A 27,968-nucleotide genomic window follows, 5' to 3' on the forward strand; every position below is an offset into this window, starting at 1 on the left:
CTAACAGATCTGCTGCTCTGGAGTGGGCGGGGAGAACCAGGACAAGGACAAGGATGAAGACGAGGATGAGGATGAAGATGAAGATGAGGACAAGGACGAGGCGACGGCGACGGTAGCGGTGGTGGTGGCAGCGGTGGCGGTGGCAGTGGTGTTGGTCATGGGCGGCAGCTCCTCACAGGCGAAGTAGTCCTTGAGAGGAGCGAAGAGGTGTCGTATGACAGGGACGCTCCACGCCTTCCCCAGAACCTTCTGCCGCTGCTGACGGTTCATGTTCCTCACATCAGTGTAATGTTTGGGGAACCCGAAGATTCTACAGCAGGAACACAGAAACACCATGAAACAGGAACTATTTATGATCAGTATCAGATTAACCCTGGGTGGCTGGGGCTCAGTTGGTAGAGCGGGTCGTCCAATGACCAAAGGGTCGGCAGTTCGAATCCTGGCTCCAACTGTCCACGTGTCTAAGTGTCCTTGGGCAAGACACTGAACCCTAAATTGCTCCCAGTAGGGCCAGGCAGCGCCTTGCATGGCAGCAGTCGCCCGCTGGTGTGTGAGTGTGGATGGGTGAATGTGAGGAATTGTAAAGCACTTTGGGCACCATGGATACCACAAGTGTTTGCTCCTGGAGGATTCTGTTGGGTTTCTGTAAATTGGTTTAGAGTCTGGTTTTGACCAACTCTATATATAAAGTGTCATGAGATAACTTTTTTGTTGTGATCTGGCGCTATATAAATAAAATTTGATTGGAGTGATTTGATTGGTTTTCCCCTGTAAGTCGCTTTGGAAAAAAGCGTCTGCCAAATGCATAAACATAAACCATAAAGGCCCTGAGCTACGTCTGTGTCAGTTCCCAAATGAATTTTTCTCTCTATTTAACTGTTCTTAAATGATTGATCACCATTTATTAGATTCACAAACTCAAAGATTCAAAGATTTTTTTATCGTCAGTTCACTGGAGGCATGACATACTGAGAATTGCGATACAGTTTCTCTCTCACCTTGTTCAACGTCATGCATTAAAAAAAGGTAAAAATTAGAATAAGAATAAATAAACAGCATGAAGACTAAACTATAACAGGATATAAAGTGCACATATCAACCTATTATATTATCCTCTGTATTTAGCATTTTTCACTGTAAATCATTTATTTTCCTATGTTTAATTTCCTATATTGAACTTAGATGTTCATGAAAACTCAGTATTTTCAAAGGTTATTATATCAAAACAGAGAAAATTTGAATTTCAATAAAATTAATTATTAACTGAAAATAAACTCAGTGTGTCCATCCACTGTCATTGATCCAACTCCATGGGTTTTACTGGTGAATCAATGTTGTGGAAGATGATGGTGTTTCCATGGTAACTATGGAGCCTCTGAACGTCCAAATATGGTCATATCTGATGACCATGAAAAGATGAAGAACTGTATTTTACACCAGTTATTGACATGGATTGATAGGATTAGAGGATCAGCAGGTATTAAACAGTTCAGGTCAGTAGATGGTTTCAGTCGATAGTGGATGTTTGGGTCTTTATGGGTTAAACTGGTAGAAACAGAACCAGTGCAGAGGTGGTGACTCTTACTTTTCCAGTTCGGTGATCCACAGGTTGTCCTCTTTGTCGTTGTACAGAACCGGCAGCAGAGACACATGTTTCCCCTGTTTCAGAGAGTTGGGGTTGGTGGTGATCGTCCTCACTTTGGTCACCTGGCAACGAAACGACAGTCAAAGGACAGCGATTAACGAGCAGACGATCCGGAAAGGACACGAAACCAACATATTTATATTTATGGGCGGGGTCAAGGGAGTCACGGATGGACCGCCCACTACTTTGGATTGATAACTTTTGAACCAGACAAGTTTAAGACAAATATTACACATAACTGTAAATGTCTACATGCCATCCTAAACAGACTCAAAGGGCAAAATTTAGTTTCAAATATTTTTAAATGAAAATATCAAAAACTACTGCGTCACGGATGGACAAAGTTCTCCAAAGTGAAATTCAACGATGACCTGGCCAAATGAGAACCTACACAGACATTGATTTTGTTTGGTTTTTTTTTTATCCATGACTATGATTTTAAATGTTCTACCTCTAAATTTCAAAAATATTTTTCCTGCTCTGACTGTAAATAATAATTTTCTACCACAACTAACCATCGACTTTCTTCACATCTCACTGAGGAAGAAAAATCTACATTAAACTTTAAGGAAATATTGATGTTTATAAACTATACGGGCATAAATATTGGGACACATCATGTCTACAGCTGTAAAATGATTTCAGATATAAACCTCCAAATTTCCTGACATGCTTTGTTAGACTGCTTTACAGATGTGACCATTTCAACAGTTGTTGTTTGACTTGTGCTGTGGTTTTGTTAAACTTTTAGCTGACATTCTTCTAGTTATGTTGATGTATAACGTGGATGTTGCATAGTGTTACCGTGGCAACGCAGACGGAACTGAGTCTGTGTCAGTGCGAACATTACCACACCCACCCTATCGCTGTTGGAGGCGACTGTTTGTGTCCGTGAACCGTCTAATGTTGAAGTAATGAAATGAAGGTGAAATACTGACCCGGGCTTTTCTGCCGATCTCTAAACAGTCCTGAAGGTTCAGTTTGTCCGTCTGCGAGGCAGCGATCGGCCTGATGGGAAAAAAAAAAACACAAACACGAAGTTTAACTATAACGAATTTAAAGACTAGTCAAAAACACAGATGGAACAGGAAACAAATGTACACAGACGACGTGTGAGTTCATTATTGTACTGTAGACTTTATGTTTTGTCTTTGTTATCTTGTTAATATTGTGTCTATTTATATTTTAGTTTTTGTAATTTTATATTCTAGCTATTTTTATTTTATGATGTTTTGGTTTTTTATTCAAATTGTTGCACTGACTGGAGTAGCACTTCTAATTTCATAGTAATAAATATGAGAATAAAGGCTATTCTATTCTATTGTATTCTGTTCTATTCTATTCTATCCATTTGTTTAATATAAACATGTCACTTGTGCATCTTTTATATCTTTTCAAGTAGTTTCTTATTGTGTACAGAAATATACCATATATAATGTATATTAATTTGATGTATATTTTGTAATAAATCTAGAAGAATAGGAGATAAAAAATTAAACTTTATTTTCAGTGTAACGAGAACAATGAAAATCAGTTTAGCAGCAGATTCTTAAGGGGTAAAAATAAAGATTCGATATTAAACTATTACATGAAAATTATACTGAAAATATATACTGAAAAATACTGACGTACAAAAATACAAACAAATATCTCAAAATGTATATATCTACCTAATATTTACAAATATGTAATACAGATGTATCCATCTAATTCTATACTATTATGTAACAATGTATCTAAATAATATGTTTAATGTTTAATTCTGTGCTGATCCATTGCAGCACAATTTCAGTCTGTGGTCACTTGTAAAAATGAATGATGATAAAGTCTATGTGTAAATGTGAAATCTGTCTTTAGTACTCAATAAATCAATCAATCAAACATTATTTACTCAGTGCCAAATCAAAACAAATGTTATCTCAAGACCCTTTACATTTAGAGCTGGTCAGAACCAGACTCTAACAGTTGTATCATTTTTCCACCAGCAGGTGGCAGTAAATCTGAAATACTCCAGGTCTTATAGGACATACACCGCTTCTAAAAGATTACACAGAAAAGAGTTTTACAGAAGTGCAACATTCAAGGAAAATATATAAAACACTAGAATCTGATTAAATGAGGTTTGTCCTACTTATATGTTATAAAAACTGATGTGGAATAATTTACTTCACATAAATACATGGATAAACATTGATATGAATCTAGAATTAATTTTGTATGACTACAAAACCTTGATATTACTTCATAAATATGAAATATTTTCCCATAAATAGAAGAAAATTTATTTTTCTTTTCGTTGTATTAATCATTTCTTTCCTACTGCTTTTTATTCTACTTGAATGGAAAAACTGTAACACAAAATTTTCCCCTGGGATTAATAAAGTATTCTGATTTTGATTATATTCCCACTTGTGTGTGTGTTTATTTACTGATTAAATACTAATAAACACATTAAAACCCTGATTCTAAATGTGAATTGACAGTGTGTTTCTTGACACCACTGCTGCTCTGGACCAGTCAAACCCAGACTGGACCTGGAGGTTCTGGTCTCTCCGTGTTTTCCTTCTCACCTGTTCATCCCTGGGATGTTTCCCCAGAAGTACCGCGCTCTGTGGGCGGGGCTAACCTTAATGGCATCCACCAGGACCGGGTTACACTGCAGGACGGAACCAACAGTCAGAGCTGAGACCAATAAAGAACTAGAACTAGAACCAGAACCAGAACCGACCTCCAGGAAGCGGCAGATGTTGACTTTGTCGTGTATGTTCATGAAGACGACGTTCTCGAAGAGCCAGAAGAATGGCCGGGGGTCCGTCTCTTTGGGCTTCAGCATCTGGAGGACGCGGTAGAAGTCGAAGAACAGCCTGCCGGTGCCCTCTGCAGGACGCAACGCACAAGTACACACACAGAGGATGTGGGTTTAGTTAGAGATGCAGATAGCAATCATTTCGTCAAAATGTGAAAAAGTAAAATGTGAAAATGACAGATAACTTGAGCCTGAACCAGCTGAAACAACAACCACAAAAATTATTAAAATAAAGGGATATATAAAAATATGTAAATAGAAACAACACAACAAAAGTTTCTATAAAATGTCTGTGAATATAGACAATAAACCGGTCAAATTACATCTACAAACAATATGTGCACTGCAGTTTGTGCAATTTTTCACCATAAAAGTACTTAAACATGTACTATGGTATATATAGTATATGATACAAATGTACAGTGTCTAAGTAACTTCATTCTCCTCTGAAGATAGAAAAAAGTCACCAAAATGAAGGAAAAAAATCTACAAAATGAACAAAATAATGAACAAAACAAAGAAAATAATCAACAAAATGAACAAAATATAAATGTATAAAAGTATTAAAATATCTGAACATAAAAAACAACAAACCAGTCCAATAACATCTATAAACCTGATATGCACTACAGTCTTCAACACATAAGGATCCAACTAATAAACAACTGAACATGGAACTAATGTACAACTGTGTGTTGACCCTGACATCATGTGCATCACAATAAATGCACACAAAAAAAAAAAACAAGCACAGTTAATAAACAGTGGTTTATGTCAGGAGAGGATTTTCAGAACTCGAATAGATGCGCTATCATTTCCTGATGAATATCTATTTATTTCTCTCTATTTGGGGTAAGATAATATAAGCTCCGCCTCTTCCTACTCCATTTCGGGCATAAAGTGTTAAAGAGCCACACTGGAATAGCTGTATATTGTGACTTTTTTTTCCTTTTTTTGGTTATTACCTTCAATATTTTGGAGTGTTCTGTTTAAATTTGTAATTTCCTTTTGCCTTTTGTTCACCTCTATATTTTATTCCTACTTATGTTCGAAATAAAGTTTATTATTATCATTTAAAACAAAACAAAACAAAACAAAAAACAATAGGCGTCCATGTGAAACAACAGTGGAACCAATGTTTAACGGCAGCAAAATTAAGGAAATGAAGTTTTGATTCAGGAGAACAGTAACTGAATCCCTTTTTTCATCAACTGATTAATCAATTAATTGTTTCAGCTTTAGTTTTATTACCTGAGCCACATCAGGACGTGAATCAGCTGTGAACTGACACCAACACATGAAGGTACTCACCATAAAGGCCTTTTCTGATCGGATTAACGATGGACAGGTCATTACAGGGGCTTCCACCGATCAGCAGATCAAATGGACCCCAGCGCCGGATCTGGATCAACAAACACAGAGGCGGTACCGGTGTCAGAGTCTGGTTCAGCCACAGTTAATGTTAAACCAGACCAGGGTTAAAGTGAACATACGTCATCCGGGGTGATGAACCTGGCGTCACCCACGTGGACGATCTTCGCATCGTGGTTAACAGATGCCACGGCGATCGAGTCTTCACAAATTTCTGATGCAACGTACGTCTCCACTTTGAAGCCCAGGTCTTTGAGGACCAGGTAACCTGAGGAAGAACCCACAAAAGTTATGGTTCTAAACAAAGAGTATGAACCGACTCAAACAAAGAAACAGAACTAGAACCAATCCCATCACATCAGACCCTTTAACACCAGAGGAACTTTAACTTTACTCTGGATCTGAAAAACAGTGCATTTCCACTGAAATTACTCAGTTTAAAAAAAAAAAAAAAAAAAAAAATCCTTGAGTGAAGTTCCTAGTAGGGGGCGGGACTTTTTAGATTCCTGGAATTCTTGGGGGCGTGGCTGTGTGTTGAAGAACTCTGATTGGTGGAACACTATCAGCGTTCCACACTTCTGTTCACCTTCCATGTTTAATCCAGGGGCATCTGTGAACTGGTTTAATCTGTTTCTACAAGATTCACATGGTTTGTGTTTGGATCATTTGGAAAATGGAGCTAAAGAAGAGAAGGAGCGAGAAGTGGGAGACGACTACGAACATTTGACCAAAGTAATCTGTATTCAGACGGACAGACAGAGATAAACACACTCAAAGAAGCCTGTTCCTACAAGTGCATTGTAATAATATGGGAAAGAAAGAGATGGAGCAAAATAATCAAGAAAATGATCAAGGAAATGAACAAAACCTAAAAAAAAAAAAAAAAAAAAAAAATCAAAAAAATGAACAAAAACAATAATCAGGAAAATGAACAAAACAAAAAAATAATCAAGAAAATTTGCAAAAATTAGTAAAATAATCAACAAAATTGAACAAAATAATCAACAAAATGAACAAAATTGAACAAAATAATCAAGAAAATTAACAATAACTAACAAAATAATCAAGAAAATTAACAAAAGCAAACAATAATCAAGAAAATTAACCAAAAACAAAATGATCAAGAAAATGAACAAAAACGAACAAAATAATCAAGATATGAACAAAAACAAACAAAATAATCAAGAAAATGGACCAAAAAACTCAAAAAAGAAAAATTTGTAAAATAATCAAGAAAACGGACCAAAAAAAATAAAAAAAAGAACAAAATTTGTAAAATAATCCAGAAAATGAACAAAAATGAACAAAATAATCAAGAAAATGAACAAAAACAGAAACGTTAAGAAAATTAACAAAAAAAGGAAGAGTCAAGAAGGACAAAAACGAACAAAATAATTAAGAAAATGAACAAAAACACTATCAAGAAAATTAACAAAACAGTAAAATAATCAACAAAATGAACAAAATGATCAAGGAAATAAACTATACAAAAAAAGACCAAGAAAATGAACAAAAATTTGTAAAATAATCAAGAAAATTAACAAAAACTGACATAATAACCAACAAAATGAACAACTTGAATAATTTGTCTATGTGAATACGTTGTGGATAATAAGCCTAAACCTTGTCTGACATATTTACAGAATATGTTTAAAATAAATTCAGCAGAACTTTGAGGCGACGACTACAAATGCCGGAGCCTGATTTGAACAAATGTTCTTTCTTTGTCTGAGGTGGAAACACAAACACCACACAGACCAACGGGAATCCTTTGACCAGGTGAATAAACTCCTGTAAATAAAAAGTTCCTGTGGACATGGTGGAAAAGGCTCTGATGTCACTGAACTGGTCCAGGTGTGAACACGAACCTGTGGCGATGCCGTCGAACAGCGACAGAACTCGAATAGGTCTGCGCAGGTTGGCAGTAATGGACGGATAAACACGATGAGGCTCCTGAAACAGAAATGACACAGCATCTGTTTTAATACAAATGTTCAGAACCAATGAACTCGTCAGAACAGTGACATAAAACAGACTGAACACATGTGGAACAGTCCGAACAGAACGAGTGTTGAAACTAAGTTAACTATTTAACCAAATCCAGAACGTGCGGCCCACTTACGAAGGCCATGGCGCTGGTGTTGGCGAATAACTCCTGGACCCTGATGCTCCAGTCGACTCTGGGGATCAGGGCGCCGTGGGCTTCATGAGGCTCACACAGGAAGCAGATCCACGGTTCCAAAAGCTTCAGAGAGTCGAAGGTTCCAGGTCCGACCAGGATGTTCAGACAGTCGTCACAAAAAGACCTGCACACGGAGGAGGAGGATTATAGAATAGAATAGAATAGAATAGAATAGAATACAATACAATACAATACAATACAATACAATAGAACGTAACAGAACAAAATGAAACTGAATAGAACACAACACAACAGAATAGGATAGAATAGAATGCAACGGAACATAATACAATAGAACAGAATAGAACAAAATAGAATAGAATAGAAAAGAACAGAATAGAATTGAACAGAACAGGACAGAATAGAATAGAATGAAAGGGAACAGAATACAATAGAACAGAAGAGAATAGAATGGAATGGAATAGAATAGCCTTTGTACTTGTAATTGTGTACAATGAAATAAAGAGTACTACTCCAGTCAGTGCAACAATATTAATAAAAAAAAAAAAAACGTCAGAAAATAAGAATAGTGCGAATATAAAATTCCAAAAAATAAAAATAGAATACAAAATTTTACAAAAGTAAAATAAGATAGAGCTAAAAGTACAATAAAAATTAATAATAATAATAATGGATTGGATTTATATAGCGCCTTTCTAGACACCCAAAGCGCTTTACATTATTGACCCATTATTCATTCGCGCTCACATTCTCCCTCTGGTGGTGGTAAACTGAATCTGTAGCCACAGCTGCCCTGGGGCAGACTGACAGAAGCGTGGCTGCCATTTTGCGCCTACGGCCCCTCCGACCACCACCGAACATTCATACACCAGTGTGGGTGGCACTGGAGGCAAGGAGGGTGAAGTGTCTTGCCCAAGGACACAACGGACTGACTAGGACAGAGCGGGATTCGAACCGCCAACCCTTCGGTTATTGGACGACCCGCTCTACCAACTGAGCCATGGCCATGGCCATGGCAAATTGAAAAAATAGACATAAAATATGAATACACACAATATTAACAGTTAGTATACCTATGAACTCAGGTCTAGACAGACAGACAGACATATATTTTGATTAAGTATTGAATAAATATTGTTGTTATTCCAAGAACAGAAGATTATTGCATGACTTATTCCACATAATTCCCATTTTACAGGATTAGTGCTCTATATTGGAAATGATTGCATGAGGACACATTGAGGGAAGTGATGAAGAGGAAGAAGAAAAGCAAGTGGAGGTGGAATGCAGACACAGACAGACAGACCTGGAGCAGCTGTCGTTGCCACACAGGATGACCTCCATCCCATAACAGCAGATGGTGCAGTACGACTGATACCCGTCCTCATCATATCGGTACAGAGTCTCTGTAAAGTTGTTCTATAGATAAAAAAAAAAACACAGACTGAGCTGAGCTTCATTCACTGATAAACTGGTTCAACAGGAGGCGTCTGGAGTCTCTTACTTTACACTTGGAACAGAGGCTTCCTTTAAACAGAGGGTGAAGGACCTCCACCTTTTCAGTCCCACAACACAGACAGAAACCTGACAAACAGACACAAAACACAGACATTTAATTTAAAAAACACCAGGTTCAGACGTTAAATGGATGTGTGTGGTTCAACGCTCACCTTCGATGTCCAATTTCAAGTTCATGATCGTCCGTATGATCTGCTCTGCAACACAACACAAAGGAACGCAGATAGTTCAGTATCAAACAGTGACCTGCTTTAATGTAGGAAAACTACGATTAAATAGAACTGAACACATTTAAGCACTTTAATGCAATATAAATTAAACTCGTCCTCCTCTTTTGACCATCTGCAGTGTTTTAGTTGCAATTTTTGCTGAACTAAACAAAAAAATTCATGTATTTTCTTCCTCAGTTATTTCTTTTTTGACATACTTTGACCGATTACTACCGTATTTTCCGGGCTATAAGCTGCTACTTTTTTCTCACACTTTGAACCCTGTGGCTTATACAACGATGCAGCTCAAGTACAGATTTTTACAGGCTAACAGCCTCCAGGGGGCGCTCTAGCAGGAAGCACAAAAGTGAGAGACAGATGGAAGAGGTGATGGAAGATGAGAAGATTTAAAGGTGCGGGAGACTTTTGTGACCAATTTTGCATCAGATCTGTCAAACCTCAGTCATATCTTCAGTATCACGAATCCGTCAGTCTTTCTGTCATTACTCACCTGAATCGCTTGCATTACGGTGAACAGTTTCTTAGTGCCATCCGCCAGAAACAAACCATGTGTTTACAAACAGAGCTGGGAGGTAACTCGGGCATCTTCGGAATTTTGTCGCGACATGCACTGTGGGAAACGCCGGCAGCTGCTACAAACACAACGCAGAAACAGCAGGAGCTCCCTTCCCTCTATGCATACTCCTCCAGCCGTTTCCACGCTTCAGCTGTTTCTGCGTCGTGTTTGTTTCATCCATATAATACCATATGGTCGTGCTGCCGTTGCCACTGTCAGGCGGCAGCACGAGCCTTTGCTTCCCACAATGCATGTCGTGACAAAATTCCGAAGATGCCCGAGTTACCTCCTGGCTCTGAATGTAAACACATGTTTCTTTTTTATGGTGGATGGCACTACGAAACTGTTCACCGTAATGCAAGAGATTCAGGTGAGGAATCACAGAAAGACTTACAGATTCGTGATACTGAGGATATGACTGAGGTTTGACAGATTTGATGAAAAAATGGTCACAAAAGTCTCCCGCACCTTTAAGCTTAACTTTTAACAATCATTTTGCATGTCATGCACAAACCCTCATCATGGAAAACAGATGAAGAAATGCATATGATACAGCTTTTAAGTTCAAACCAATCGATGTGTCTGTCCAAGAAGGAAATAGAGCTGCAGCACAGAAGTGACAATGAGAGACAACGGAAGAGAGACTGAGGTGGTGTGTGACGGAGCCTTTCTGAGGATGTTCAACTCCGACACTGAAGAAGATGAATGCAGTGGTTTCAATGAGCAAGAGGAAGATGAAGATACAGATCAATGACTTTTCTGGGTTTTTGAACCAGCCATGTTACTGCCGTTTTACTGCCGTGTTAAAGGCACTGTTTGGAAAAAAGGAGTTAAGGATGGAAATAAATATTTAAATAATCTGTCTGTTTACCATCTGTCTGTGCAAATATTTCATGTTACAACGTGGACACCTGTGGCTTATAGTCAGGTGCAGCCTATATATGTACAAATATTTTTTTCTTTTAAAATTTGGTGGGTGTGGCTTATATTCAAGTGTGCTCTATAGTCCGGAAAATGCAGTAATAATGACTGAGGCTCAGTTTCGTTTGATATACTTTGTACTGTCAAATGACAATAAAGGCAATTCTCTATTCTAGACCTACTGCCATAGGGAAATGTTTCCACAGCTAGAGGAGTGTATTTATCCATAGGGATTTAAGCTAGTTTTTCTCTGTTTGTTCTGCAGTCAGTCTTCTGTCTGTGATGAACATGTATGACAACTGACAATAAAGCTGACTCTGACTTTTCATATTTCTAAAGCAAGGTTATAATAGTTTGAATTTTTCATTACTGTTTAGTTACCTCCGCCAAGGAGGTTATGTTGTTGCCAGGGTTTGTTTGTTTGTTTGTCTGTCCGTTAGTGTGCAACATGACTCAAAAAGTTATGGACAGATTTGGATGAAATTTTCAGGGTTTGTCGGAAATGGGATAGGGAAGAAATGATTAAATTTTGGTGGTGATCGGGGGTGGGGGGGCCCACAGGGGGGGCGCAGACCAGAAAATTTCATCAAAATCTGTCCATAACTTTTTGAGTTATGTTGCACACTAACAGACAGACAAACAAACAAACAAACAGACAAACAAACCCTGGCAAAAACATAACCTCCTTGGCGCGGGGGGGCCCACGGGGGGGGGGGGCCACTGATCAGCCTTGGCGGAGGTCTGTGCTCTCCGAGTGCTTCTAGTTTTATTTAGTTTTGACTTTTTTTCTCTAATTCAGTTAGTTTTAATTAGTTTTTAGAGCAGGTTTGGTAGTTTTTATTAGTTTTCGTTATTTTCTAAATGCTTAACTTCAGTTTAGTTTTATTTTTTTTTTAGATCTTTTATCTTTTTCGCTGTTGTATTCAAATAAATCCCAGACAGGACTCTGCTGCTTTCTCCCAACTTTAGTCTCCATGTTTCCAGGTAGAGTGGGGACCAGAAGACAACTCTACACTACAAGTGACGAGAAGGGACGGACCTTTAAATATCGTATGGTGCCGCTAGCTAAAATTGCTTGAGGGAAATAAATCGATTTTGTATCAATCCGACATTGCCAAAGACGAAAACAAAGGGAATTTTATCCATAATTTTTATATGTTTTAGTTAGTTTTGTAAGCACACAATACAGTTTCAATTAGTTATCTTTTTTTTTTCTTTTAATTATAGTTTTTATTTATTTCAGTTAATGAAAATGTTTTCACAATTCTAGTTTTCGCCACTGCGTTAGTTTTCGTTAACGATAATAACGTTATTCTGAAGTGCATGTAAATATATCAGATCTGATTATTACAATTATCTGATTACTCCCAGTTATGGGACTTTGATGATTATGTAAACAGGCTCAGTGTTATTGTTCAGTTTGTTGTCTATAATGGGGCTCAGATCCCATAAATTCATCGGCGTGAGTGTTGTACCTCTGACTTTCTGGTCAGGTTGGGTGTAGACACTGGTCAACTCGTTGGCCTTGGCGTGAACTCTGTACGGCCTCTTCTTATACGGAACAAAGTCTGGAGACGTGTCGTTGTCGAACCCATCAAACAGGCTGCTCTTCTTCCTCAGACCCTTGACTCCTCTTCCTCTGCCCCTCCCCACTCCTATTCCTCCCACCCTCTCCCAGTCCTCCTTCTCCAATCCGGCGTTCCCCGTCTTCCTCCACTCGGGTTTTCCGTCTGTGGCCATGGGGGTGGGAGTGGGGGTGGGGGTGGGGGTGGATGTCTCCATGGACAGTCTGGTCAGACGGACGGACACCTCCTTCAGGTCGTAGGGGTGTTTACAAGTGCCGTTCACCTGGGGGGGGTTGGCTTTCACAAACAGCTGCTTCTTCGCCTTCGGCTGGTTGTTTCTTTCAGTTACACCTGGTGAGAGGAACGTCACAACACATGTCATACATGTTCTGTTTCATTTCTCATGGATTCAGGTGTAGTTTCTTCATTAATATGTTGTATGTTTTATAATGGAAAGGAAATAATGATATTTTTATGTCAAATCCTCATGAACAGGACATCTTACAGCTGTAGACATGATGTGTCCTAATATTTATGTCCATATAGTTTATAAGCATCAATGTTTCCTTAAAGTGTAATGGGAGATTTTTCTTCCTCATAATTATTATTTACAGTCAGAGCAGGAAAAATATTTTAGAAATTTAGAGTAAGAACATTAAAAATCACAGTCATAGATAAAAAAAAAAAAAAAAATCAATGTTGAGAAATTAAGTAAAAACCATCTCTGAGGCATTTTGGAAACAAAAATAATAATTTAAACCAAACTAACTAAAGCAATGATATTTATCCCAATATAAAACTATATTCTGACATTAGTCATCGTTTTGTATCCCAGACCCCTGTTGGAAAAAAAAACACCTGAATTCAACGTGTCCACATACTTTTGTCCATATAGCGTAATTCTACATCATAATCCACTACATATGTGTTAAATATAAACCCTTATCAATACAACTGACTATAATTTATAATTATATTTTTCCATATAATTTAAACCTTATACGATCATCTCAATTATATTTTTAAATAACCTACAACTATATCAATTTATATAAATACTATAATAATATATAAAATGTATAATATATAAATGTATTTACTCCATATCACACAGTCCATTTATACTCCCCTCTGTCCTCATTAAAGTTCTGTTCATTATTCACCAATGTCAGAGTTAACATCCCTCTAAAATACGTGTTCGAGCATTTGTATAACAAATTATTTGCATTCTAATCAGCTTCCATTGTATTGTATTGTATACTATATAATGTATATTGTACCGCCCATACATATAGAATGTATGTGCATGTGTGTATATGTATACATATTATTTTTTTTATTTATTCATTTTTACAGCTCCCAGTCTGTGTTTTTTTTGTTTTGTTTTGTGTGTCTAAGAAAGAAAAAAACCAATAAACAAATATATATTTCTAAAAAATATAATACATTTTTGTTCATACCATTTATTGATTGTCCTGCATTAAATCTTGGTCCGGTCGGCTGAAACCCTGCGAAGGCCCAGTCCATCATCTCCTTCAGCAGATCCTCTTTATCACCAGACGATGCCGAAAACTGTTTCTGACAACGAACAGCTGCCTCCTGACGACAGGATGTAAAGGTTTAACACACATGTATTGATGTGTTTTATGGAAAAGTGAGTGAACAGACACACACCTGCAGTGACAGGAAGACGGCTTCTCTGTAGGTGACGAAGATGGCAAAGGAGTTGGAGCAGAAATACTGGGAGAATTCAGCAAAAGGTTTCAGAGAATTCACATCAACCTGGAATTTAAAAAAAAAGGTCAAACTCTGCTGATTTAGCATCAGTTAGGAGGAAAAAAATACGTGGACATGAAGAAAAACTGGAATTCAAGAACTATAAATTAAAGTGATGGAATGAGGGGAATGCCATGGCATCCATTTTAATTTCAGTTTTATATCAATGTCCTGTTTCTCTGAAAATTGCCAGAATGCAAATGTTTATACTTCACAAATGAATGCACAAAGAATAAAATAGCTTTTTGTGTTTTGAAGTTCTGTTCTTTCTTTTGATGCATCAGTGTTCATATACTCCTAACACAACATTTGCAGAGAGCTTTCAAAATGTAATGGATATGATCAAAAAGGCTGGCGCTGGCTGGAAACTTTCCTTTTTTTTTTAACATGTATGTATTGAGATTTTCTTCTTTCAACCAAGACAACAAGTTACAAACAAACAAGGCACATAGAGAGCATATCTGTAAATAAAAATACAAGATACACACACAAGAAAGAAACAACAACTAATAATATTACAGAAAAAAAAACAGTCATATAAATAAGAATATATATCAATTTTTATGTCATCCATCCAGCCATCAACAGGTATATTATTATTTTCAAGAAAATTGCAGTAAAATGGTCCATATTTCCCAAAACTTGTCAAGTCTCTTCTTTGTTGTGTAACTTATCTTTTCTAGAGCAAGATAAACAAGTGGTACCAGGAACAACAACCTCCGTCCCTTGCACATATTTCGCACATTATAAATACTTGGGAAGACTTTTTTAAAGTCAGAAAAAAAATTTGAACTTTGACCCACTTTTCCCAAAATGTAATCACATCTGTTCTGGGTCACTGGTAATCTATGAACCCAATTTGGTATGAATTCAACCAACAGTTTTGCTGCTGAAGTGTTAAACAAAGGAACAAAGAAAAACAAACCAAACCAAAAACAATACCCTTTACCTCCCCTTTGGGGGGCGGGATAATAATCCTTCCCTTCAGCCACTGTGAAGCACTAATGGGGGTGTCACATTTCCATGATCTGGCTATTCACCGTTTACACTGGGAAAAAAATCTAAATCTTACAAAGTGTATTTTTCCCATTTCTAGTCCAAAGATCTCATCACACTTAAAATAAGACCGAATCACCTAAAGAGTAACTTTTCAGTGAGATATAAGAACTGATTTATAGACAATAGATCAGAATCTGAATAGTTCTGAATAAATCTCACCAAGATCCTTTTCACTTGTTCCATTAGCAGATTTTCAAGCAAAAAATTCTTAATTCAAGCAAAAAAATCTGCCAGTGGAACAAGTGAAAAGGATCTTGGTAAGATTTATTCAGAACTATTCAGATTCTGATCTATTGTCTAAAACTAGGTTCTTATATCTCACTGAAAAGTTACTCTTTAGGTGCTTATGTCTTATTTTAAGTGTGATGAGATGTTTTGACTAGAAATGACAAAAATACACTTGATAAGATTTGGATTTTTTCCCAGCGTAGCTTCCAGAAAACAAATATCTAGCAAGGGTCTGACATTTTTGGAAATTATAAGATTCTATGGATAACTACAGTAGCGGAAAAAATGATTAGATCATCAAAAGTCATCAGAAACAATGGTTATGCAATAAAGTCACTCCCGTGTGTATCATGTGACTAAAACGGACAGAAAAGAAAACATGGAATGTCTAAAAGCACTGTTTTTGTCAGTACAATAACGTAGATATTGATGTAAGAACTGAAGTGATTTTGGTTATTATCAAGAAAACATGGAAAATGGATAGATATCAGCTCTGAAATTAAACTACTATGAACTATTATTGTTGTTATCATTATATTTGTCCAAACAAATGTACCTTTAGTTGGACCAGGCATTAAAATGAACAAGAAATTGAAGGGTGGGCGAAGAATTTTTTCCACAACTGTATTCACGAAGATTTTAGGACTTAAAGGTATTTCCTTGCCAATGATTTTACCAACAAAGCTGACAAGGCTGGAAAACTTAATGTAACGCACTCCGGTGGGGAAAGAGTTAAAAGGTACGAACCCCTGTGCTCATGTGTATCACTGACCTGGGAGACGATCCTCTGCCCATAAAACTCCACTGTGATCTTCCCCTGAACCTGGTCCTTCTCTGGGCAGGAAACCACGACTGAAGGCCAGAGGAAACGGAACCCGTCCACCTGGGCCAACACCAGATCCCCTTTGTCATCCTGGACACGATGCAAACACAAAGTCAATAACACTCATAAGACTCCATTGGAAGAGATGAGAAAACACATTCATGAAAGAGAATGTGGACGTTTGAGTTTTTCTACTCTCGTATAGAAAAGATAAAACCGTTTCAATAGTCTCATCTGAATTTAGCCTCCTGTCCCTCTAAGCTTTAATTCACAGACAAGTTGAGTTAATGTGTGAGGATGTTTACAGTATCAACAAAATGAACAAAAATGAACAAAAATAACAAGCAAAATGAATAAAATAATCAACAAAATGAACAAATTAATAAAAAATGAATAAAACCAAAAAATTAACAAAATAATCAACAAAAGGAATAAATAATCAACAAAATGAATGAAGTAACAAACAAAATGAACAAAAATAATCAACAAAATGAACAAAGTACCCAAAAACAAACAAAATTAGCAAAAAATTTATCACAAAATGAAGAAAATAATCTACAATATGACCAAAAATAACCTACAATTTGAACAAAAATGAACAAAATAACAAAAAAATAAACAAGATGAATAAAATAACAAGGAAAAATGACAAAAATAATCAACAAGTTGGACAAAAATTAACAAAGTAATCAAAAAATTTGACCAAAATTAACAAAATAATCAACAAGTTGCACAAAATTAACAAAACTGTCAAAAATTTTTACAAAAATTACCAAAATAATTAATATGTTGGAAAAAAATTTACAAAATAATCAACAAATTGAACAAAGTAATCAACAAAATGAATAAAATATTCAATAAAATGAACAAAAACAAACAAAACTATCAATAAACTGAACAAAATGTACCAAATATCAGGTTTGATTCAACACACGTCAGATGGTTCTAATTGTTTGCGCTGTTTCTTGTCATGGGGTCAGAGGTCACACTAAAGAGTGACTTTGTAACACATTTAGTTCTGTTTTTTGTGTCTTTTAAGGCTGTGAACATATTTCCTGTATATTTCTGTTGTATTTCGCACAAGAGAATGAGAAATAAACCTGTATAATCATTTCAGCTCTGCTCAGGACTGTATGTCTTGGATCCAGGATGTTTTATTTTATATTAATCTGTAACTGGGTATGGTTTGGGGTATTAGGACTTATTTAGGTGATATTTGAATTCAAATCTGGGCTCGTTAAATTCTGACCTTAAGGTTAAAGCTTTACTCGACAGAAGAAGCCTAAACGTATCAATATGTTGTTACAAAACTGAGGAAAAGGAAAGTAAATGTGCTAGATCAACAAACCCTGAATATTTACCATAATGCTGCACATACGTGTTTTTCATGAGCCTCTTTTCTAAACGTAGAAGCATCAGACTTTACCTGTCGATTTGATGAGTCCTTCTTTTTTTGTTGTTGCTCTTTTGTTGTTTTTGTTGATCGTGGGGTTTTGTCGTCGTCGCTCTCGATCACAATCTCGACTTCAGCTTTTATTTCACCTGTAGAAGACACAAATCCATCTGTACATTTTATATCATGTTTTTATTTATTCATAAACGTCCACTCAGTGCATCTGAGTTCAACCATCACACATCCTGTCTGCACCTTATCCACTTCACTCATACAGTCACATGTTCTTTATTCGACACAGTTGCTCTTCTTATTTATTTCTAAGTTACAGAATCCCTCCAAAAGCTGGAGAAGGAAAAAGCCATCGATAGCACACAGGTGAATCCATCCCCTGTATTTATGGACTTACAAAGATACAAAGGAGCCAGTGTTGTATAATAACGCAGTACTAATACTTCACTACTGTATTCAAGAATGTTTTGGGAGAATTTGTACTTTACTGAGTATTTTTTTATTCTGTTTACTTTCACTTTTACTTCACTATATTTCCGAACTCTGCTGCATACTTCTACTCCCATACATTTTAATGCACAGTATCGTTACTTGTTACAAAATATAAACAAGTGTTTCCAGGCACAACCAACCCCGGCCCTCGCACGTATTGTAGCTCATTTTGGCATCAATCCAGCTGATGTCATCATGTCTATGCGTGTGCTGATGTCATCATAGACACACTTCCTCCATTACAAGTAAATGGGGAAAAAAAGATTTTAAAAATTCATAAAAAACTTGAACTTTGATCCACTTTTCCCAAAATGCAACCACATCTATTCTGGGTCACTGGTAATCTATAAACCCAATATGGTATGAGTTCAACCAATTGTTTTGCGGCTAAAGTGTTAAGCAAAGAAACAAACCGAACCAAAAAAAAATACCCCTTGCCTCCCCTTTGGGGGGCGGGGTAATAAACAACCTTCTACATCTATGCTGCGTTTCCACTATGTGGTACCAGCTCGACTCGACTCAGCCTTTTTGTGTTTCCATTACGAAAAACGACCTGGAATCTGGTACCCGGTACTAGTTTTTTGGTATCACCTCCGCCGAGGTTCTAAGCGATACTAAACCATTACGTATAACACTGCAGACCACTGATTGGTCAGACAGTTTTCTCTGTGACCCACCGTTTTACAAAAAACAGATGCAGAAGTGGGCAGTAAATATAGCGGTACATTAATCCACATGATAACAGCCCAAAACTACACCATGGTCGGTCGAGGAGGTTCAGTCTTTGGTGGACGATGTAAAAATTCAGACGAGACAACACGCAACGAGCGAGTTTTCAGCAACTCTCTGAACAGACGACACGGAAATAACGCGCCGCATCGCTATGATGTCCAGGTACTGTAAAGTCAGTAGTATCCTGTAATGGAAACGGTCTGCAGGAGTACCGAGTCGAGCCGAGCTGAGCCGGTTCCATGTAGTGGAAACGCAGCACTACAATCACCTACAAGCAATCACACATCCTGAAGGACTTGAACAATGACCCTGAAACTCACACAAAATACCCACTAACGACCCTGAAACCCAGGACCCCCCCCATATGACCCTCACACTTAAGGTCATCAACATATGGAAAGAACAACCTCCACAGACCATCCCCCTACTGGTTTATACGTCCACTTTCCCCCACAAGCAATTAGAACTGAAGAGGTCTCTTGGAAGAAAGATGAAACATTTTAAAAAGAACAAAACTAGTCTAGTTGAACCTAGAAGAAGGATGACCTGGGCAAATGACCCCCGACACAGACAAACAGTTGTATTTCTTACTTGGCGTGGTCCATTTTCTGCTACTGAAAGATAATTTACACTCTTCAGTCACGTCCACCACATCTGGAATAAAACAGACGCTGGTTACTTCTGGGATTTTTAAGACATTAACCCTTTTCAGACCACCACTATAACAACCTAGACTGTAAAAGGTCAACATGTAAAACCCCCCATATCACAACATGTACATGTGCAGCCATGATGATGTAAAAACTTAATTATATTTAATTTTTAATTTAAAGGCTTTAGTTAAATTAATATTTATATAAATACCAAATTTCTTATTTTTCTCTTTATATTTTCATTCTCACTCATTTGTGTTTTTTTTTCGCTTCTCTGTTTCTTTGCACTTGTAAGTTGTTTGTTGCTTCTGGTAACTGTGAAATGTCCCCATGGTGGAATAAATAAAGTCATATGTTCTTTATGTTATCTTATTTTATCTTACCAGGTGACAGTTTATTTCTGTAATCTCATAAAGTTTCGCTCTGTACACTTGGTTGTTTTTGATAATAAATATAATTAAAAAGTTTTTTTTTTACAATCACATTCAAAGTCATTCTAAATCAGTGGGAAAAGGATAAATTTGGATGTAGATGTTTTTCTAACTGATTGAATCGGGTTCTGCTTTGAGATGCTTTTAAGGAACGTTGTTGTTATACTTTAAGTACCTTTTAAATTACTGATGGTGTTTTATATGTATGTTCTTAGTTTAGTTTTTTATGTTTTGGTTTTAGAACTGACTTTCATTGTGTTTCATGTATATTTTTAGTGTGGACGTATGGCTGTGATCTCTATTTTGTGTAACTTCTGCTGCTGCTGTCTTGGCCACGACACCATTAAAAAAGAGAGTTTTAATCTCAATGAGCTTTTTTCCTGGTTAAATAAAAAAAAATAAAAATAAAATAAACAATGTTTTAAGCATGTATCACATATAATAATGATGATTAATGGCCAGATATTGAGAGTTAAGCTCTTCCTGACAAAAAGGCGCAAAAGAATTGGCAAAAATGACATTTTCTGACTTTTATTGCAAAAACAAAATATAGAAATCTAGGCGGCCTATAGAGTTAAATGAATGGTCGTGTGTTGTATGTTTGTATGTGCATTTCTTACCTGAGGAGTTTTCTGTGCAGTCAGAGTCACTGTATCGAGGAACCGGTGGAATCTTTACTTTGGGTTTATTCTGAAACTCAGGATCTGAAGAAAAGTCCTGGTCGTCCTCCGCCCTGCTGTGGGTCCGCACAAGAGGCACCTTTCTCCTGCGGGTTTTAGGTCGACCGTTACACTTCCCCGTTTGCTGAGATGCTCTGGATGGTTCAGTTATACCGGAGAGATGACTGCTGAGAACCTTCAGAAAGAACAAGACAGTTACTGAATGTGTTATTAACAGGGTTCGTACACATTTTCCAAGGTCAAATCCAAGCCCTTTTCAAGTACTTTTAAGGGTAACTGTCAATTAGACGCTCTTACCTTGTCAAACACCTTTGTCCTGTGCAGAGAGTTGGGGAAGGCCAGGAGGATGAGGAGGAGTTTATGGAGCGTAGAGAACTGCCTCGTGGCTCGCACAACCTGGACCAATCAGAATCAGAATGTTTGACGTCGTTCCACACAAAGTCAAAGGCAAGTGAGTACGACCCCACAGAGTTCAATGAAAGCAAGAGAGGAACTAAACATTCTTCTATGGACAAGGCGTAAGAAAATAAAATTCCTAATAAACAGACAATATATGAGTATACAAACAAGATATGTATGTTTAGCAGCTGTACATATATGACACATTACACAGCTGAAAATTACTGAATGTTATTGACCGATTTTGAACTCTGCACCAACCAATACACATCATTAATCACAATAATACGTGTATCATAAAACCACAAAACATGGCCCTGTCACGGACCGTACAACTTTCTTGCTTATCGCTTAGGTTAATTCTATTTCCTCCTGACCAATGCACCATCTTATAACGAGAGACATTCAACAAAATATTTGCTGTGAAGAAAAACAGAAGAAAAGAAAACAATGGTTGAAAGTGAAACAAGCCTGTGAACATTGACTTTTATTGTCCTTTTATTGTACTGGTAGTCTCCTGTTCTTATCCGTCTGTGGTTACTGCTGGATATTTTTGTCTATATTGTCTTTGTTTTTATATTTCGTGTCCCTGATAAACAAACATCTAAATAAAAAAATAAGAAAATACATTTTTAGACTTGGGAAATGGCAAAGCTTCTTCATGATCAACTGAACAGACTAATGATTCCATTTATTCATCATGGTGTTTGTTGTTTTACCGTCGACCAGCTGTGAATTTCTCCTCCTCCTTTCTCGTCCTCATTCATCATCTTTACAACGATGGCATATTGCGATATCAGCTGTTGAGTGTTTTTATCTAAACCCATGAGCTGCATGTAGAGCTCTGACAGCAGCTGACCAGACAGTTTATTTTTCTGAAAACACAAAACACACACAGACACACATTACAAGTAATAAGGTTTTTATAATTCTAAATCAACTTGAGTAAAATCTGCTTATGACACAAACTACTGCAGGTTAAAGTGGATGAACTGAACAGTTTTAGTGCAAACAGACTCTAAAGAATCACCAGAAAACACTGAACTACACTGAGGACCTGATGACTTGAACACCTTAAATAAAAACATTTTCTCTGTAAATTCACAACTTCTCATAATGTAAAAACTCTAATTTGACTTTATGCGTTGTAAAAATTGATGGTTTTATAAACTCAGAGCTATCTCATAAATTAGTGACTTTTCTCTTGAAAATGTAAATTTTTTTTCCACATAAATTTAACATTTTAATTTGAGAAATTCTGCATTTTTTTTCCACACAAATGTGTGACTTTATAAAACACTTTTACACAGAGAGCCTGGAAAAAAGGTGAGATGCTGATCCCACCTCTTTACCGATTTCCACAGCCAAGCCAAAGGAGTAACAGAGGTAAAACAGGCTGGACTTTTACACAGCGGACCTACATTCCAGAATCAAAGAGGCGGTGACACAGCGCAGCGTATAGTGGGACGTATCACTTCCACGTTGGAAATACCCTGAGCATAGCGGTGTTGCTAACCTCTCCAGAGTCTTTCACCGTTCCACAAATGTTAGCATGGATAGAGTCGTCCACCCGAAGAGGCAACAGCTGGTGGATCTGGGCGTCTCCCCAGTTCCACATCTGTCTGGTCGCGTTGATGGTTTTGTTTACCGTACACAGCCCGCGCTCATTTTCAAATCCCCCCGGAGTGACAGCGGGTGCATATGGAGGCACTGGCATGGATTCCATGGCAGCTGCAGCTTTGCGCCACGGGTGAAAATGGCATGTAGCTGCAGCACCAGTGGTATGAAGCTGCAGTACCCAGGGCGGCTGCCACAGAATCCATGCCAGTGCCTCCATATGTGCCTGCTGTCTCTCCAGCGTGGGGGTCACCATCATCAAAACGTCACACCTTGGTTGCGGAATGAGAGGTGTTCCTTTTATATAGCATTCCGGAATCAAGATTCCACCTTTATCACGGTCTGTTACTACCTCCAGAGGAGTTACAAAGCTGCAATAAAAGTGGAACCAAATGATCCACCACTTCTTTTACACAGACATCATTCCGGAATAAAGGCTCCCGTAACAGAAGTGCTGTGTAAAAGAGGCTATAGTTCATAGTTTGACACCCATGAGCTGCAGGATTACTGTTCCTTTTCCCATGAATTTACTACTGTAATCTTTAATCCTTCAGATCCTAGTTGTGACCTCTAACGGCCCTGTTGTCTGTCACACAGTTAAATAAACAGACTGTGGTCGTACCGTGATGTTTGTGGGATGTTTCAGCATTGTGCCGATGTTCTTTAGAACCATGGGTCCAAGTTGTTTTGGAATACTTCCCACTAAACTGTGCAGCGCTGCTCTGTAAAACGCCACGACTCTGTTCACAAAGTCCTGCTGCTCACTGACGTCTGTCAACGGGGCCGCCAACAAGAAGTTCGCGGCTTGAAACCCAATGTTGACCTCGGTGGAGGGGAGCAGATCCTTCTCACTGTAGAGGAGCAGCAGGTCCGGCCTTCGGAGGAAACGCTCTGCGGCAGAGGGGCGGAGGAGACTGGCCGCGTAGGTGTTGACCAACATGGCGGTCAGCTGCAGCTCTACGGCCGTGTCACATGACCCACCTCCCTGCAGATTCTGAAGTGCCCGGAGCGGCTCTAGGGCGTGGGACAGGAAAAGAAAGTCCAGATGGACTTTGGGATCCATGAGCTGTGATCGGAGGCATTCCACACTTCTTTCTGGACTCAAAGATTTAAAATACTCCATCACGTCCCACCAGATGGCGACCAACTTCTGGACGATGTGGATGATGAAGGAGACATCACCAGACTCAGGACACAGTGGGTTGTAAGACCCTGAGTCGGCGAACAGCTCCTTCAGGGTGCCGTTCACGGAGTTGGTGGTGGAGCAGTGACGGTGGAGGTCTCGGACCAGGTCCCCAACGTAGCTGAATGAGGCCAAGAGTCCAGCTCGACACGCCCGTTCCGCCAACCCCGGGAGGCGGCAGAGCGAGACCACAGTGGGGTTTAAGGCCAGGATTTGAGACACGAAGGCCTCAGGGTGTGGGGCGTCACAGTAAAACACCACCAGGTTGGACAGTGGGAGCTGGAGCTTCACCAGCAGCTCCATCAGCAGGCGTTGATCCTCAGAGGTTTGGAAACGGACGTCCTTCTGCAGCGTGTCCAGCAGCCTCACCACGCTGACCCCTGACCTCTGATCAAAGTATCCAATTAGAACGACAGTGATGGTCTCCCCTGGACCCAGCTTCACCCCGGTGTACAGATACAGGCAGAACGGCGTCTTAGAACAGGCTCGGATGACCTCTGACCTCTGACTCATGATGGCATTGATGTGACAGTCGGCGCTCAGATGTGAACGGACATTGATGCAGTATTTTCTGACAAAGCGCAGACAGGTGTCATTCCATCTCAGATGACGTTGGTCTGCTTCCTCTTTTGTGGTCGTGTCCATTTTCTCTGGTTCCTGTTCTGTCGTCACATCATCTTCATCATCTGATATTAAGGAGATCACATCCATACTCCTGCTCAAACGCTCCCTCTGTTTGGTGTCCTGTTTTACCATCAGTTGGTTCTTCATCTTCTCCTTTTGAAGAATCCTCTTAGAGGAACCATCGACTGTAACAGAAATAAAAACACACTCAGATACTCATTCTTTGATTTAATACATTTTATATCACATTCTGCAGGTTTGTAAGATCTGATATTGAGTTTTCCCTTCATCTGTGATGGTTTTCTGTTGCTATTTGACTAAAAACTTTGCAGCACATTTTTAACTAGTGTTCATTCCATTTATTTTAATTGTTTTGTTGCAGCAGGATCAATGATAATCTAAAACACAAACATTTCTATTGCATTTATTTAAAGTTCTACAACACATTTAAAACTATAAACAAGTGATGTTATCTTTATAATTCAATCAACTTTAATGACCTTTTGACAAATACACACACACACATATAAATACATACATACATATACACATACATATATACACAGTACTGTGCAAAAGTTTTAGGCAGCCTTTAGATTTGTTGTTTTTGCAGCATTGAAATTAACATGCAACAAGAAAATAGGGGAAATTTCCTGCATTTTCCTGTATCTGAAGAAAAGAGACTGAGAAATAAATATGCATGTTCATTTCAACACTGCAAAAACTACAAATCTAAAGGGCAGTCTAGAACTTTTGCACTGTATATAGTGTGTGTGTGTGTGTGTGTACACACACACACACACACACACACACACACACAGGTCTAAAACATATACTTAAGTATATATATTAAAACATTCTATTAAAATGCAATTAGAACAAGCAGCTTGTATAGTATGTACTAGATAAATACTTTCCATGTGATAAGTAAAAGAAATATAAATATATAAGTATGCAAAATGTATGGAATACATAAGACAAATCATATTTTCTTGACCAAATATAGGAGGAAGATTTAAATAATGGTATATGCAGCGATCACAGCTGATTTTCAATACAAATCTAATCCTTCAACATGAATTTCTGACTTTTAGTTCTTAAAAATGTACTTTCTGGATTGTTTTTAACATCAGATGCACTTAATTTAATAAAGAAAAAACACAATATAAGGACTCACACATCATGTTATTATAATACAATTGTTTTCACAAATGTTCGAATTAAATGCAGAAAAACACAAGGGTGGAAAGTAAATTCCTGTGTTGCATGACTTGCTGTTCTATCATTGTTCACATCCCAGAGTTAATATCTATTAAATAAAACATGACATAAACACTGTGATAAAACAAACCCCAAGCACAGATGGAATCAAGTCTCCTTGATTGTCCAGAATACATCAGGTTGTTTCCCATTCCTCCACGTTCGTGTAGATACTGCTTATGTTTCCCGCGGAAGTGGTGCATTCACGTCTATTGGAAAGCGGAAGTGCAAAGGAATCGTTCTTACCCTATTAACATGTGCTTTAAAGTTTGAAATAAAAGTCTGATGAGTTTGTTTTACAATATATAAAACTGGAAATCATTGCTTTTAAAATCCAGATAAAATATTTAAAGACTGCGACTGTGTAGTAGAAGCGTAATAAATAGACAACGGACACAGATTTTCATTTTACAGAGGGGACGTAAACTCAGCACAGAGAAACCAATGTGATTCCAGTTGATTCAGTAAATGAACCAATCAGATTAGAGCAAGTAACCACTCTAACCAATCACATCAATGAGATGAGTACCCATGCGGTCCATAGTAAATTCCATTCAACCGGAACCGGGTCCGGTTACGGACATTGTTCCAAAAACTAAACAAAACTGAATGAAAATTATGTACTTGATCACATCGTGTCAGAATGTGATGAGACACTGACCGGTGAACAGTTTCACTGTTAGCGTCGACCGTACATTCAGAGGTGTAATTCTATGTTTTACTGAACTCAGATCAGCTTTTATCCGTTTCCTGAAGCGGCCATGAGGGACTGATACTGTACAAAAAACGGCCAACTGGAAACTTTATACCTCATCGATAACAGCTAAAAAATGACTCGATTTACAATATAACTCAAACAAAATTACTCTGAATATTTTAATCTTAGCCGTTAGGTCACTGTTTTTGTCTGTGTGAAAAACAATGCGACACAAGTATAAGAACCACAGCAATTAACGGTACCACGTTTAAAAACAGAGAAACACGTTTATAAAGTACAGAAATATAATGGTTGACTCTCATTCAAGTAGTGTAACTTCTCTAACTGTCATTACTTTAACATTTTTGTTCCAGTGAAGGTGTAAAAAAAAAAGAAAATTCTCAGCCGAGAGTCAAAACATTAACGCTAGCTAGTGTTGCTAATGCTAACTCACGAGCTAACGTAACTTTCGCAGTGATGGTCGATAAACTCAGCGGTGAAGTGACTTAAATACAGGTTAAAACATAAATACGTATCGGTGTTAAGTTTTAACCACTCTCAAACATATTCGCGGTTCTGTGGAGAAAACACAGGCTGCTACTCACCTTCTCCGTTTCGTGTTTTGTGGGTCTTTAAACCACGTCCTGCCGGAGCTGCTCACCTCCTCCCCCACCCCCACCCCCCATCCTCCGCCCCCTCACGGCTACCGCTCCGCCAATCCGCGGTGGTCTATGGAGATTTAAACATCAGTGTTGAGTTATCGAAACGACCAGAAATACCATTACTTGTAACATGGCTTAGAAAGTCTCACCTGTTGGAAGCTAACGTCCATACATTACTGTTTACACATCAACCAGGCGTTAGCAGGTCACGATAGTTAGCCTCTGTATGTGACTAAGCTAACGGCGAGACGTGTCATAAGCGGTATTAGCATTAGCCTGTAGTCAGTAGTATTTAGCATAATGCAAGCTAACGAGTGACCCCAAAACCGGCTAGCACTAGTTTTAATATGTTATTATTTATTACGTTAAAGTGCTCAAATCTCAAATAAAACTTAGCACTCCTTCTACATGAACCAGCCAATGACGCTAACAAGCTAATGACGGCTGTTAGCTAACTACCAAACTACCATGTACTGAAACTATCTGTGGAAC

General features: G+C 38.0%; 1 protein-coding gene across 1 annotated transcript; it reads right to left on the reverse strand.

Annotated features, from left to right (window-relative positions):
* On the reverse strand, window positions 1-26,659 carry LOC115422024 (uncharacterized). Its single transcript, XM_030138064.1, has 23 exons — window positions 26,623-26,659; window positions 23,662-25,042; window positions 23,082-23,322; window positions 22,153-22,308; window positions 21,332-21,430; window positions 20,975-21,209; window positions 18,068-18,183; window positions 16,591-16,731; window positions 14,430-14,537; window positions 14,216-14,354; window positions 12,666-13,106; window positions 9,636-9,680; window positions 9,470-9,549; window positions 9,272-9,384; window positions 7,945-8,128; window positions 7,691-7,775; window positions 5,945-6,090; window positions 5,763-5,853; window positions 4,374-4,522; window positions 4,216-4,301; window positions 2,584-2,653; window positions 1,586-1,707; window positions 1-310 (listed from the first exon to the last, which is right to left on the reverse strand). The coding sequence occupies exons 1-23, from the start codon at window positions 26,657-26,659 to the stop codon at window positions 1-3; spliced, it is 4,575 nt and encodes a 1,524-aa protein (XP_029993924.1).
* Between the last annotated feature and the right edge of the window lie 1,309 nt (window positions 26,660-27,968).

Source organism: Sphaeramia orbicularis, chromosome 7, assembly GCF_902148855.1.
Source record: "Sphaeramia orbicularis chromosome 7, fSphaOr1.1, whole genome shotgun sequence".
Taxonomy (NCBI): domain Eukaryota; kingdom Metazoa; phylum Chordata; class Actinopteri; order Kurtiformes; family Apogonidae; genus Sphaeramia; species Sphaeramia orbicularis.